This window comes from Pipistrellus hanaki (assembly GCF_964339955.1).
Source record: "Pipistrellus hanaki genome assembly, chromosome: 6".
Lineage (NCBI taxonomy): Eukaryota > Metazoa > Chordata > Mammalia > Chiroptera > Vespertilionidae > Pipistrellus > Pipistrellus hanaki.
Window position 1 is genome coordinate 80416210 of NC_140508.1, and position 15262 is coordinate 80431471.

Below are 15262 nucleotides of genomic sequence, written 5' to 3' on the forward strand. Positions count from 1 at the left end.
GGGAGCTGGGGTGCCGCCCACGGCAGTCCACTATTGCTGGTCCTGGAAGCTTAGATGCCCGGGTTTGCGAGAAGGAGAGGCCCTGGAGGGGAAGCAGTTTAGCCTTCCATGCTCCTTCCACCCCCGCCAGGTAGTGGGAGTTGGTGTGAGCAAGGCTGACCAAGGACAAGGGAGGCTAGGCAGCCAGGGGTGGAAAAAGGAGGGGTAGATGGCCTTGGGTCACTGAATGGGACGGAGACCAGCCACTACAGAAAGCCCAAGGCAAGCTGTCAGTCATGCTTCTCTCACTCCCACCCCTGGGCCGGGCACACACACACACAGGAACATGCAAGCACTAACCCCGCACACACGCACACGCACACACACCTTTGTACATACAAACATGAACACGCACACACTTATCTTCACGGCGCACTTCTCCTTTACACCCAAGAGCCAGCTTTACCTTACATGGCTGCCCTGAATGCACGTGTTGACTGGTCTGCTTGTATTGCTCAACACTGACATGTCTCTTCCTTCTTGCCTCTCACCCTGTCGTCTGTCACTGTCGCCTCGCTGTCGTTGCGTCTTGCTCTCTTGCCTCTCCGCTTTGGCCTTCCAGCAGCCGCCTACCCTGCTGCCTATGGTCAGATAAGCCAGGCCTTCCCTCAGCCGCCTCCAATGATCCCCCAGCAACAGCGAGAAGGTGAGTCTGCTCGTCGGGCTCCCAGGCCCCTCCCCGTCCCCTTCTCTCCGAAAAGAGGCTGCTCCTGGGCTTCGGTGGGCATTTTGCTGGGAAATGACTGTGTGTGTGTGCTGTGTGGAGGTGAGGGAAGAGGGCAGGCTTGTGAGACGTGGGGCTCTCCAATCCAGCGGGAGGTGGGCTTCTCTGGCGGCTCTGCACAGCCCGGCGGGGAAGGTTAGGAGGCTGGGACCCTGGACGACGGGGGGGCCCAGGAATTCACTCTCCCCCAGTGGAGAGGAAGGGCAGAAGTAGGGGTGCTCTCAGCTGGTGTGGGGGTTAAGGGGCTTGGAAAACTATTGTCAGAAGTTTTACCCTCTGGGTGGGTGACCAGGTGAGCCAGGTGGGGACAGGGGCCCAAGGGCAGGCCTCTGGGGAGACGGAGGTCCTGGGAAGCCACATCCAGAGGCCCTGGTGTGACCAGGGTGGGCCAGGCAAGGCCAGGGGGCCCGGGGAGGCTGGGACTCATTAAAACGCAGTGTCCTCCCGGACCTGAGCTGGAGGCCTACAGGAGCTGGGTAAACAAGCCCGCCCTAGGGGCTCCGTGGCCTGCACAAACTCAGTGTGACGGGCAGGAACAGTAACAGCCCCATGAAAAGGTCGCCCTGCCAGTGAGGCCACCATGCCCAGCAGCCCACAGGGCCAGGGGGTCCGCTGTCTCAGTGGCCGGCACGAGCTCTTGCTGCAGACCGTCCCACAGCCGGGGTAGTGAGTCCTGGGGAGGTCATGTGGGTGTGCGGCCCAAACCCCTTTCTTTGGTCAGACAGGCCCCGAGCAGGCCTAGAGCCTGAAGGGCTGAGGCCCTCCGTCTGCTCCCTGCCCTGCCCCCACCTCCCACTGTGCACCACCCCTTGGGCCTAGCTCTGAGCATCTTCTCGTACCTTCTCTCCATCTGTGGGCAGCTTCCTCCGCACCCTCACGCCCTGTTTGCTAGACCAGACCCTGTGTGGTCAGCCACCACTGCAGCCTCTTCTCTGGCCTAGGGTCTACCACGCCTGTCCCCATTCCCCCAGGATTGGGTGCCCACGATGAGCGACCCTGGGAGCATGGTATGGGAGGAGGGAGATGTGAACCCAGATGGCTGCTGAGCCACACTGCGTACAGGGGAGGGCTCCTGGCGCTGGGGGCGGGGTGTTGGGGAGGGCTTTGGGGGCACACAGAGGTAGGGACACAGGCATGCCTGGCGGGGGTCCGGGAGGGACGATAGGCTGGCGGGGGGGGGGGGGTGCGAGCCAGACCACAGCTGTGTTCCGCGTTGCATGCGGCATGGATGGGAAAGAGAGCTGTGTTCCTCCAGCTGGGCCTCGTCACATCACGGCCGCTTCCCCCTGGGCCATGCGGGTGAAGTGCCAGGGCACATGGGTTGCTCGGGAGGACCTGCCTGGCAGTCCTTGTCTCTGAGTGGAGCCTGAAAGCCAGCAGATGCCTGACTCCCCAGAGGCTGTCTGTACCCCAGACAGGCCATGGTGCTCCTCAGGGTTGGCTCCATCCCTGGCTCTGCCAGGGCAGCTGTGTGGTCAGGAGTGGGCACTCTCTGTCCCTGGAGCTCCATTTCGCCACTTTTCAGAAAGCTGGGCTGGACCAGCTGGATCTCCAAGTCCTGCTGGCTATGCCATCTGGGTGCTCTAGAGTCTGTGAACGAGGGAATACAGTGCGAGCTCAGGGCAGCAGGAGTAGGAACGCGTGTAGGCTCCATGTTGAGGGGTGAGGGGCAGGGGACTGGTGGGGCTCAGCCACACACCACGCTGAAGGTCCTTTGTCTTTTAATGACAACGTAACATCCACATAAAGCAGCTTGCAGAACTTGAACTTGGAACATGGGCCCCAAGTTCAAGTCAGGTGTCAGCATAGGGAGGAGAGGGAAGCCCTGAGGAATGGGTCTGGGAGGGGAGAAGGCATGGGGAACTGGGATGGGGGTAAAGGTGGATAGGTCAGGAGGAGGCAAACGCACCTGCCCCTAGAGAGCACCCAGAGAACCTCCTAGACATGAAGGAGGAAGAGCCTCAGAAGACCGGCCTCGTACGGAGTGTGGACTCAGGGAGCCCTGGCAGCGGGAGGGTGGGGAGCATCTGGGTGGGAATCCTAGAGGAGGTGTGTCTTAGATTAAGCCTTCAAGCTGGCTCCTGCCCCAAGGGGACTCATATCTAGCTGGGACCACCAAGGGAAACACAGAGCATGAGCCAGTGAAGGGGGTGGGCTAGGAGAGGTCACCAGAGCTTGGGGGATCCAGCACCGGGACCCGGGTGCACACTTGCACGGATTCTGAATAGTTCTGAATGCCATCACCTGGCCATTTACCTGGGAAGCAGCAGTCCAGGGAAGGGAGCAGGTGGGGACCAGGGACCCAGGAGGTCAGCAGCTCAGAGGGCAGCTGTGGGGGTCAGAGGAGTCTTTGCAAGGAGGAAGGCGGAAGGTGGGAAGGAAGGGAAAGGCAGGGAAGGGCAGAGACTTCAGAGCAAGCTCTGCGCTCCAGGACTGGGCTGTCTGGCAGCCTTGGCCTTCCCAGAGAACCGTGACCATTGGCTCTGGCCGGGAAAGCCACACAGCCCACGCCGGGGCCTGACAGCCTGAGCTTTTGAGCTCCCACTTAGTGTCCACCTGCTCCGTGGAAGCAGTCCAGCTCGTGCACACCTCTGACAAAGGCAGCCGTCCCCTTTGCATGTCCTCCGTGGACGGGAAGCACTGTGATGACTGCGCTCTAACAGGTTCCGTCAGAGGAGCCAGGCTCTGCTAAAGATGGCGGGAAAGAGATGGAGCATCTTAGACAGCTTTCCATTTCAACAAGTTAAAGCGGAGCATTTGGGTCATTTAAAAAAAGAGAAATGTAAATCTTCAGCTATCTGGAGATTTCAGAAATCCTTCGGAGTTTCCGGGGCATTGAGATTTATGACAGACAGGTAGAGATAGGAGACAGCACAGACTATATCCCGGCTCCACCTCCCACTAGCTGTGTGACTCTTGGCAGGTGACTTAATCTCTCTGGGCCTCAGTTTTCTCATCTGCGAAGTGGGGAGGACAAGCTATCCAAGAGGCAGGGCTGTGACAAGGAAATGAGGCTCACGGGCAGCACGGCCCGGCATGGAGCCTGGCTGTGGAGCCCTCCTGTGCACCCAGCCCACCAGAGGAGGCAGGGTGAATCTGACTTCCGCCTTTGAGACCGGGGCTGAGGGTGAGAGGGTGGGGCTGTTGGGAAGCAGACCGGAAGGAGTGGCCAGGGAGGAGGCCAGGCTAAGCTCCCACCCCTGCGTGCAGGAGGTGAGCTGAAGCTTCCCCCCCAAGGCGCCCGCACCACTGGCCTGTCTGCCCCAGGACAACCCCCTCTGCCCTCCCCTGAGCAGGGGCTGGGCAGGAGGGAGGCCCGCAGCTCCTCCCAGGTCTTCCTACCTCTGCTTCTCCTCAACGTTTGGTCCCCACTGCCCTCAGGCCTGTGCTCACCCCTTGTACTCCATCCCTCCATCCCTGGAGCCTCGGGGTTGCTAGGCAGGCACCCTGGTATAGATCCATTTTGCAGAAAAGGCGACTGAGGCACAGAGAGGTTCAGTGACTTGCCCAAGGGCAGACCAGTGAACAGAGCTCAGACTGTGGGCTCAGCAGCCCCCCTTCTTCTCGGATCTTGGATGAGACCCCCCTTCCTAACCTCGCCCCACCCCTCCCCGCTGCCGCTGCCTAACTCGCTCACCTCTCCTCTGTCTCTCTCTTCCCCCACCCCGCCATCCCTCCTCCCCCGCCCCCTCCCCTCACCGCAGGGCCCGAGGGCTGTAACCTGTTCATCTACCATCTGCCCCAGGAGTTTGGGGATGCTGAGCTGATGCAGATGTTCCTCCCTTTCGGTAATGTCATCTCCTCGAAAGTGTTTGTGGATCGGGCGACTAACCAAAGTAAATGCTTTGGTGGGTAAAGATAACAAACCAACTAGCTTCACCCAGGACAGGGCGGTGCTCGCACCCATTTACCACAGCTGCTTTGAACCTGCCCCTCACACAGCTTCCCCCCACCCCACCACCACCACCAGGTGCCCCCTGTGGCCCAGCTCTAGCCTCCTCCTCTCACTCTCCTTCTCTCTTCTGCTTTTGGCTTCTTGGCTTTCCCTGCCCACCTCTCCTCCAGCTCCCCATCCTCCCCTTCTGCGTCCAAGAGCTAGGTTTCCCCTCCCGGCTAGGAGTCCCGGTTCCCACCCACCGAGAAGGGGGAGGAGCCACCTTGGGCAGGGGTGGGAGGGGGCAGCAAGCAGAGCATGCCACCAACATCCATTCCTCCCCCCCAACATCACCCCTTCACAGCCCCTCACCTCTCCCCATGGCTGAAAGCTGAGCCTGATTCTTGGGGGGGGGGGGGGGCTCTGCCTAGCTAAGACCCTCCCCCGCCTCCCACTTGGCTTCCTCCCATCCACCTCTTTGTCCCTCTCCCATCCCCCTTCTCTGTCTACGCTGCTCTTTGCTCCCCTCCTGCCATCCAATGGACTCTCCTTCCCCCACCCCCACCCCCCCCCCCCCTCTCAGATCACCAGAGCCACCCTGTTGAGGAGTCAGGAAGAGGAAAGTGCTCCCTGCCTCAGGGAGCCTCAGGTCTGAGCTTAGATGGAAATCACACCCACTCAGCAGTGCCATCTGCGAGGCAGCTAGGGGTGGAGTACGGAGACAGGCAGGGGGTGGCAATGGCGGAAGGGGAGGGAGTTCCAGGCAGGGAGGAGAGAATGGAGGAGGACCCTGAGGGGGGAGCTGGAGGCTTTGGGGAGAAAGGAGGGCTCAGGGGAGACCACCTGTGAGGGCGGGTCTGTGCCAGGGAGGGCTTGACTGTCCGGATGAGGCTGTTCCATGTGGTGTGGTAGGCAGTGGGAGGTCCTTGGAAGTAACGGAAAGAAGAAACAGCTGTCAGGAAATTTGCCTGGTGGTAGGGTGTTAGGTGGAGGAGGGAGGACTGGGGAAGACTTTGGAGTCTGGTTGTCAGGTAAAATATGGGGTGCCCAGTTATATTGGAATTCCGGGTGAACAATGGATGCATTTTTAGTATAAGTATGTCCCAAATGTTACATTCAATGTGGCCCATGCAGGATTTGAGATATATGTATGCTAACCAAGCGTTCACTGTTTATCTGAAAGTCTAATTCAGCTGGGCATCCTGTGTTTTGATTGGCTTCAGACCTGAACTCCCACCTCATGCTCACACCTCTCTCCTCCCCACCTCCTCTCCCACCTACCTCAGCCCTTCCCTCTGGGGCCAGAGCCACTCCTGGTTCACCTAGGACTGAGGAGTCCAGCCCCCAGAGAGCCCAGGTCATAGCCGGGGGGTGGTGAAGGGAGAAGGGACGAGTATAGAAGCATCAGGAAGAGTGTGTTAAGGGAGTTCCAGTTTGCAGACCTGCTTGCCAGAACCACGGCTGGCCTGAGGTTAGGATCTGTGCCCCACTGTCCCGGGAGGCTGTGGTGCCTGAGTGCACGGAGTGGCCTTATAGCAGCTCATTTCTCTCCGGGCACTGGGAGAGCCACGCCAGAGAGAAAGGCGGGGCTGGCCAGCGTCTCCTCTGGCGCGTCACAGTTACGTACGTAAGAGCTGGAGAGCCTCCCCTTTGCTCTTCAGTAAGCTCCGAATGTTACACGGACCCGAGGACACTGCTCAGAGCCCGCAGAGTGCTGGCACCTGGGGGGAGCTGCTTGGTCTCCAGCCAAACCTTTGGTGCATTTGCTCTGTCCCCGGCTGTCCCAGATGTCAGAGCAGCCCAGCTTTTCCAAGGCACTTCCTTAGTCTGCGCAACCACGCCCCTGACCATGAGCCCATTTCCATTCTCCAGGACCGAGGGTTTTCCCCTCCGGCTTAAAAAAAAAATCTTCTGACCACCTCTCCTCCGGCTCTCTCCTCTCTTCCTGAGCGAGCTTCCATTGCTAACACCCTCCACCCGCCTGGAAAAAGGACAGCCTCCCGCCATGCCTGCCGGGTTCTGGTCCGCACGCGAGCCTCCTGCAGGCTCTCAGAGGCCTTTTGTGTGAGAACAAACCCCAGGGACGGCCATTTCCCTCTGAGCGCCAGTGTGCGTGTGTGTGTGTGTGTGTGTGTGTGTGTGTGTGTGTGTGGAGTAGGACGTCAGCAGTCAGCCCTCCGGGAGGCTCCGAGGTTACATGGGATGGTGTGTGTGAGGGGCTTGGCCAGAGAGGGCCCCCCAGAACTCTCTCTATTCCCCCAAAGAGGGGCCATTTGTTCTAAACGTGGTCCTGTGTTAAGCGAACCCCTCAAAGGCCCCCCTCGCTTGCTCGCTCTTTATGAGCATACACAGAACCTTCCAGAGGCTTCTTTTGTGAGCAGCAGGCAGGGTACCCTGTTGCTAAGTTGAAAGAAGGGCTTGGGAGGGGGCCCCAGGGTCTGGGAGGCAGGAACTTTCTCCGGGAGACTCTGGGAGAAGGAAGGCAGTAACCATGGGAGAGGGTGCCCAGAGCCAGCCCGTGGAGGACGAGCTCCCTGCCCAGGCTGCCGGCCAGTTAACAGAATTAGTTGAGGAAGAAAAGTTCCCTTGAGGAAGAAAAGTGTCCTCCCCACCCCTGGGGCTTCTGGAGACTCTTAGTCTCCCACAAAAGCTGGGCTCTCCTCCGGCGGGGCCCTATGCCCCTTCTCCCCACTCTGTGGCTGTCCCTCCCTTCACTCCACAGCCCTCCAGCCCCTTTCAGCTCTCTCCCATCTCCTCCTGAGCAGACAGCCACTGGGGCAAGGTGGTGAGGCAGAGCCAGAGCTGGTGGTGCTGGGGGCCTAGCAGAGGAGGGTCCAGGCCATCCTGCAAACCTGCCTTATTTGGGGACTTGTCCTCAAAGAGTATTAGAGATACAATGGGTAGAGATACTGACTGCTGACGTCCTACTCCACACACACAATGTTTCTATCCAATGTTTCTGTCACCGCAGGTAGAGCGGCTTTGGCTCACCACCCTCCTTAGTCTGGGGGGGGGGGGGGGGCAGGAGGGAAGGAGGGGGGGGAGAGTAGTGTAACAGACACTCAATTCACACATCCGCTCTGCTAACAACTTGACCAGCCTTCAGACATCTAGGTTGGTGAGGAGGGGATGGGTGCCGAGGGGATGAGATGAGAAGGCGTAAGGATTATTCACACTAATCTCCAGCTATGGGTCATCCGGAATCTCTCCTCTCTCTTCTGGCATTTGGACTTTTACAGATGTCGCTTGTGTGGCGCTGGGACCGGCTCTAACCAGTTCCCTCTGAGCTCACATGCCCCTGCCAGAGAGAGCCCTCACATGCTCCCACACACACCCTCCCCATCCTCCGTGGTACTTGGCTGCAAGAGCAAATGTGAGCAAACGCAGGCAGTGTCCGGGGCAAGGGGGAAAGGGCAAAACAGCCACTGCCCCGGAGAGCGAGGGAGGGGCCCCAGACAGGTGGCAGGTGCTGGGGACAATTAACCCAGAAGGCAGCTTCTGCGTCAATGTTTCTATCCATCTACCCATTGTATCTCTAATACTCTTTGAGGACAAGTCCCCAAATAAGGCAGGTTTGCAGGATGGCCTGGGACCTTCACCGTGCTTAGTTTTCATACGTTTTGTAGGGAGATTGTATAGGAAAACTAAATAAAAGGCAGGTTTTATAGGAGAAAGGGCCTCTAAGTCAAATTCCAGGAAATAGTAGGTTAAACACAGATTTATTTATTGGCGAATTTGGGGTGGGGAAGGAGACTTTTATTTGTTAAGGAGCCTTGCACTGCCCCCCCAGGGGCCTGGCTTTAAAGCTTGGGGGCCGCAGAAAGCTCCTTGGCAAGGAGGCCCATCAGGGCCGTTCTGGGAAATGCTGACACAATTCGCAGTCTCTAAGGAGATGCACTCAGTTTCAAAAAGGTGACTTCTCACTGGACTTTGGGACCTGATCCACCTGGGAACTGGGTGTTTCAGAACGTGAATGGGAGCCGTGGGCGATTCTACATCTTGTCCTGGGATGTTGGGGGGAAGAAGGGGTAAAAGAACTTGTGCAGGCTCTGAATTGATTGTTGCTGAGAGTGTTAATTTGTACTGTCATTGTTATAATACTATTATTATTATTATTATTATTATTATTATTATTATTATTATTGTTATGAGGGGTCCCATGGCTTCGTCCAGGCCAAGAGCACTTGCTCTCAGGGCTTGGCATTTTACAAGACGAAGGGGAGATGCCCACAGCCCCTGGGTACGAGGTGGTGGGTGAATGGAAGTGGACGGGACCCCGGTGTCCACCAGGAGCCCGGCTGGGGCCAGGCCCGGGAGGCGGGTGGAGGGGCCGCGAGCACTGCCCGCCTCCGCCTCCCCCGTGGCCGGCCGGCAGGGCGGCACTCGCGCAGGGGGCGGCCCCGGTCGATCGGCGGCGGCGTTTCCTCCGGGCCGCCTCCCTCCCTCCCCCTCGCACTGCTCTCTCTCCCCAGGCCGGCACCCCGTGCCCTCCCGCTGCCAGGCCCCCTCCTGTCAGGGAGGACAGTGTCCAATAAACTCCTCCGCCCGCAGGTGTGTCCGCCTCTCCCGCCGCAGGAGAGGGCCGAGGTGCGGGGCCGGCCGGGGTGGGGGGCGGGCGCCGTCCGAGCCCCACGGAGCCGGGCACCCCGCCCGGGGGAGAGGGCGCCGTCCGGGGAGACCCTGCGGGGCCCCGCGGGTCGGCGAGGCCCGGAGCCTCGGAAGCGCCCACCCCGGGAGGGACCACGGGCCCTCGGGCTGGAGGGGGTGAGGCCGGCCCGGGCGGGGCCCGGGGGGAGGAGCCTCGTGCCCCGCCCCTGCCCAAGGGGGAGCTTCTGGCCCCGCCCCCGTCCGGAGGGGAGGATACTGAAGCCCCGCCCCTTGTCCGAAGGGAGGAGCCTATAGCCCCGCCCCACACCCGAAGGGGGCCTATAGCCCCGCCCCTTGTCTGGAGAGGGAGGAGCCTATAGCCCCGCCCCTATCCGGAGGGGAGGAGACTACAGCCCAGCCCCTTACCCGAAGGGGGAGCCTATAGCCCCGCCCCTTGCCCGGAGTGGGAGGAGTCTGTAGCCCCGCCCCTGTCCGGAGGGGGGCGGAGACTATAGCGGGGCGGGAGCGCCGGGAGGGGCCGCAGTGGCCCGCCCGCCCCGCCTTTGCCGGACTTGTCCAGTGGAAACCCAGGGCGGCCCAGTGGAAACCCAGGCCCTCGCCCCTCGTGTCTCGCCAGGCTTCGTGAGTTTCGACAACCCGGCCAGCGCGCAGACCGCCATCCAGGCCATGAACGGCTTCCAGATCGGCATGAAGAGGCTCAAGGTGCAGCTGAAGCGGCCCAAAGACGCCAATCGCCCGTACTGAGCGCCGGCGGGAGCGTCCCCCGGGGGAGACCAGGACTCGCACAGGTGACCGGGGGCCGCCGGGGCGCGGGGCCGGGAGGGGGGCTCGGGAGGGGGCACCGGACGGACCCGCCGCCTCCCCGACCTCCGTGGCCTGGACCCGCTGCACCCGTCTGGACTGCTCCTTGCCCGGTTCCTGGGGGCCAGGCGCAGAGCTGTGGTCATCCCCCGAGAAATAGTCATGGCCACCCCCCTGACGCAGGGCCAAAGGGCAGAGTGAGGGGACCGTCCTGGGAAGTGGGAGGGCCCTAGCCTGCGCCTCCGTGGCAAGCTCAGGGCTGGGAGTGTTTGGGGGCGCAGAGCAGGTCCTGCGGGGAGCTGTGGCCCTCGGTGAGGCCTCCTCCTAGCCCCCTTGGCTCCCCCTTCCCCAGCTGTCCTGCCTGGACACCTGGTCCCCTCCCCCTTCCAATTCCCCACAGCTCAGCCTGGAGAAGAGGAACGGGACTTTTCCCAGGGAACTTAACAAAACCGGATAGGACAGAAGCTGAGGACAGTGATGCTGTACCCCGGGCCATTTCCCTGCCTGCCGTATGGAGGCCAGGATGGGTGGGCAGCCGTCACCCTTTCTGCTCAGTCTGGGTCCTGCCTTGAGCTGGAGACACAGTGGGCCGCCCCTCTGTCTACCACCTGTGCCCCTGAGCGAGGCGGCCTCCTGGCAAAGTGGGGAGGGAGGAGTTCTGCCAGGACATCCAACATCCCCTCTCAGCCTGGGCTGCCCGTGGCTGTGAGCTCCTGCAGGGAGGGCCCGCTCATTCTCAGGCCAGAGACAGGCTGTGCCGCCCCCTTCCCTCCCCCCTCAACCCCCCCTTCCTCCCCCCATTCCTTCAGCAGCGCTATGCCCGGAGTGAGACCGACAAGAGTCCTTGTCCTAAGCAGGGGAGAGAGACAACGGGCAATGCATGATCAGAGAGTAAATCCCACAGCGTGTCGGAATTGTTGGCCACAGTTATATCAGGGAGTCAGGGCAGGCTGTTTACCAGAGAAATTGACATTCAAGTGGAGATTCTAAGAAGGTGACGCAGGGTCTGAGGGAGTTTCTCCAAAAAAAATCTTTACCGGGAGTCTCAGAGGAAGAAAACAGAGACAGGGAGAATGGGCAAAGAGTGGGCCAGGCCAGGCCAGGTCTACAGCCAGAACCTCAAGTCCCAGTTCCACTCCAAGCTCACACCAAGTGCTGGGCCCCAAGCTGAGGGAGTTCTGGGTTGGAGGACACTGAGCATCATGCCTGGCTCCGGTGGGACTCCTGTGCCTCCTGCACCCTGGGCGCCCGCACAGAGTCTGCTCTGAGTGTTGGGACACGGGTGCTCCGGGTCCGGCTCGCAGGGGGCTGGCCTTCCCTGGCCTCTTAGAGCCCTGCTGTGTTTAGGGCCAGCGTCCAATTGGCTGCGGCCAGGCCATCATTGCCTCACCCCAGTCCTGAGCCGGGGCCTCCCCAGCCTGATTCAAGCTCCCCCAGGCTGGTCAGGGACCCTGTGCACCCAGGAGGGCACCCGGGAAGGTCCCACGTCCCCCAGCAGGCAGACACGTTGTTCCCTAGTGAAGAGAGCAGTTGGGTTGAATGATCTTGTGTCCGTGTGTGAGATGTGAGATGCCGGCTTCCAGATCGGCATGAAGAGGCTCCAGGTGCAGCTGAAGCGGCCCAGAGACGGCCCGGGATTGAGCTTGGAGGAGGGGCGTGTGATACGCAGGTTGGGATCCCCAGCACCTAGGACAGCGCCAGACACTGAAGGGCAGGTGGAGGAAAGCTGGGGGCAGGAGCAGAGCAGAGTCCAGGAGTGGGTACCTTTCAGAGCTCACGACCAGGGGGAGGGGAAAAGAGAGGTCTCCAGGGGACCCCTTAGTTGTTCTTGCCGTAGCCCACACCTGCTGGCACTGCCCTCGTCCATTCTGAGGCCTCTCCTCCCACCCCAAGGGGCCTGCCCATTGAATATCCTGGGTGGGTCCAAGGGCTGTCTTCCGGAAGCAGGTGGTGGTGCAGGGGAGGGTGGCATGTCAGGACTTGGAGGGCACGCCATGGGCCCTGGTCTGTGTGAGGGAGACCTGCTGCTGGAAGAGCAAGAATCCAGACTGGCGGGCAGGTTGGGCAGGGGCCCGGGGAGGAGGAGGGGCTGGGAGCTGTTCTGAGAAGGCAGAGCTGGAGGCTGGGTTTGGGCTTAAAATAGTCTCCTCTCAGCTGCTTTGCAGCTTGTCCACACTGACATTTCACGATCCCAAGCTTCTCTTCCACCTTCCCGTGAAGGAAAACAAAACTGAGAGCGGAAGTCAGCGGGGCTGCGTGTAGAAGGCTGGTGGGTGGGGAACCCTGCAGATAAACCCGATGCCTGAGTGCCCCAGGGGAGGGGGCTGGTGAGCAGGGTGAAGGGTAGTCATGACAGGGGGATAGAGCTGGGGAACCCCACCCCAGATCCCTGGGTGGGGGCAAAGGACCTGGAAATGGCGAGGAAACAACTCAAAGTGAAGAGAAGGGGATCCAGCCTCAGCCACCTAGGGCTCTGCCGGTAGAGGAGGCAGGCCAGGGCTGTGAGATGGTCAGCCAACAAGGCCGTACAGGGAGGCCTGAGGGATGGAGGAGGAGGAGGTGCACTAGGGAAGGTCAGCAGAGCGAAAGTGACAGCAGCAGAGAGAGATCTGGGGCCACAGCACTCCCTTTCCGGTGGACTGTCCTGTTGTACTACCTGCCCTACTGGGCACCACACGGGCCTCCTGGGGAGCAGAGCTCCCGGGGGGTGGTGATTGGGACGTGAAATGGGCAGTGCCAGGGCACGTGTACAGATTTCCGGGAACGTCGATGTGGTTTCCTCCAAACTGAAAATTCTGTGCATTCCTGTTCCGAAGGTTCTGAGGGAAGAGGGCTGAGGCAGAGCGGAAGGGGACGGGATCGTAACATCCTCACAGTGGGTTTGCTTGTAGAGGAGACTCCCTTCCCTGGGGACGGTGGCCCAGGTGGGACCCAGAGGGTGGGAGGGCGAGTTGCTGCCAGAGTGGACTGTACTGTGGCAGCAAAGTATGTCATGGATGGACTTCACGGATCCACAGCCACCTTAGCCAGCCTCTGACCCACCGGGCCCTCAGGTCACCCTGACAGGCTCCCCCTGCTGGTCCACAGGCAGAAGCCACAGAAGGCTGGGGAGGTGAGGAGAGCTGGCACCTGAGGGAGAGAGAGAGAGAGAATCATGGGTGTGATAGAAAGCAGAAATGTGCTCCCGAGCTGCTGGCCAGCCAAGGTGGTTTAAGGGGCTGTTTTATTTTGTTCTGGCCCCCTTGCCAAACTGCCCACGCCCCCCTCCCTCCAACGCATGATGGATGCCCTCAGTGGCCCTGTGTGAGGTCCTGCTGCCGTTCACAGTGTACCATGTGTCTGCATAAACAACCGTGCGTGTATGTGTGTGCGTGCGTGTGTTGATGTGCCCATGTCGTCCGTCTGCCGCTTCCTCCATCCTTTGAGTTCTTTTCAGTTCTCTTATGATTTGACTGCTGTTCTCTCATCCGAGCTGTTAGATTGGTGCTGTGGTCTGGTGCTGTATAAATATTTTTCCTTTTTAATTTTGTTTTAACTTCTTCCTTGCCCTCCTTCACCCTCCACCCAACTCTCCCTGCCCTCCCACACTCCCCCTACCCCACCCGCCCCGCCCCGCCCCTTCCTCCCCCCTTACCCACACTCTTGTCCTCTCTCTCTCTCTCCATATATAAATATATATATATAAATCTTTTCTTCTTTTGTCATTCAATCAAATTCCAACAACCCAACCAGAGCCAGTCAAATCCACCACAGTCTCGCGCTGAGCTAGGAATAAAGTTCACGTAATCACATGAGAGTGGAGAAAACAGTCCCCCATCCGTAAGTTCAAATCAACTCAAAGTTCACAGTGTGACATGATGGCGTCATGTAACAAGGCTAAGAATCGGTTGCATGACAATTGCCGTCAAGTTTCGTGGAGGTGCTGTGATTGGAGCGTTTTTCTTGGATGTTGTATCAGTTGATGATTGGCCAGTCATGATCACACGTGCATTCTCTTGACTTTTGTGCTGCCACGATCTTTTTTGCTGTGCTCATTTTTGTTTCGTTCTTGGTGCTTGCAGTGGTTTTACTTTCTGTTGTTTGGTTTTTCTTGTTCAGCGTTTTTTATGCTTCTCTAGATGTCACATAGAGAAAAACAAAAACAAAACAAAAGCACAAAAAAAAATAGTAAAAAATAAAGATGAATTCCTGAATTATCGAACACGGGATCATTTAACTGTGCAAACCGTTATCTTTTTCTTTAAAAAAAAAAATAAGGAAAACATCTTAAAAATATGCGTGGTTGATTTACTTGCACTTGAAAATATTGTGATTTTATTTTTTTCTAGAAATTTGGGGGCCTTTTTCAATTGACACTTTTCCTGGGTCTGGTCTTTTTCCAGTTAGGCCATTTTAAATCTCACTTCAAAAGGAAAACCAAAAAAAATATATTTATATATCTTTACAGTAACAGAATGATAAAAAAAAAAAAATTCTAAACCAAAAAACTAGAGCACAAAGCCAGAGGCCTCTGAGAGAGCACCTGGTAACGATTGTAAGGTTTGTATTTTAGCCACTTCTGCTAAATTAAATGTGGGCAGGGGACCCGGGGCCCAGGGTGATGGGAGGGCTTTTAGGTTGGTTTGGAAAAAGCAAAATGCACCTTTTTGTTTCCAACTGAAAAAGGGTCCTTGACAAGTGTTTTTTATTTTTATTTTTAATTTTATTATTATTTTCTTTGGTGTTGTAATTGTTTAGACTGCTGTGTACGGTTTGCTGTTTGTTGAATCAACAGTGTGAAAACCTGCCAGCATGGATTGATATACGCATGACGTGGGCCCCTCCACGGGGGCTTTGCAGTTCTAACTCTCTCAGTGTAACCAGTCACCCCCATGTATAAGTGGAAGCTGCTTGCTAGAATGGAGATGAGTCTCATTTGTTAACTCACAGTGATTAAGCATTCTCCTTCTGATTCTAGTCAGATCATGATTTTTTTTTTCCTTAAAAGCAAAACAAAACGCCAAAAAAGCCACCATTCAAAACGAAATCAAGAACTGAGTTATGTTTGACGATTAAATCCGTTCTGACTTCTTTTAGGTTCTCCCATCCACCCCTTGAAGATCTGAATTTCCTCTAAATTCCCTGGCATGTATGAGAAAAAACATTAAGTGTGTGTATATGTGTGTATCTATGCATATACATACACACGTATTCATATATATCCACATATGTGCAGG

At 58.1% G+C, this 15262-nt stretch overlaps 1 protein-coding gene across 50 annotated transcripts in view; it reads left to right on the top strand.

Annotated features, from left to right (window-relative positions):
- The window catches only part of CELF4 (CUGBP Elav-like family member 4), a 264622-nt gene that overhangs the window by 246573 nt on the left and 2787 nt on the right, over window positions 1-15262 (top strand). For 10 of the 50 annotated variants that reach the window (XM_084888861.1, XM_084888846.1, XM_084888850.1 and 7 more), the window contains exons 10-12: window positions 602-685; window positions 4468-4551; window positions 9862-10033. In XM_084888861.1, the coding sequence (XP_084744987.1) occupies window positions 602-685; window positions 4468-4551; window positions 9862-9989 (296 nt within the window). In that variant the 3' untranslated portion in view covers window positions 9990-10033. Of the gene's footprint in view, window positions 1-601; window positions 686-4467; window positions 4612-9109; window positions 9189-9861; window positions 10034-13778; window positions 13867-15262 lie in introns of those variants that run through there. The other 40 variants (XM_084888851.1, XM_084888852.1, XM_084888859.1 and 37 more) reach the window with 9 other exon arrangements.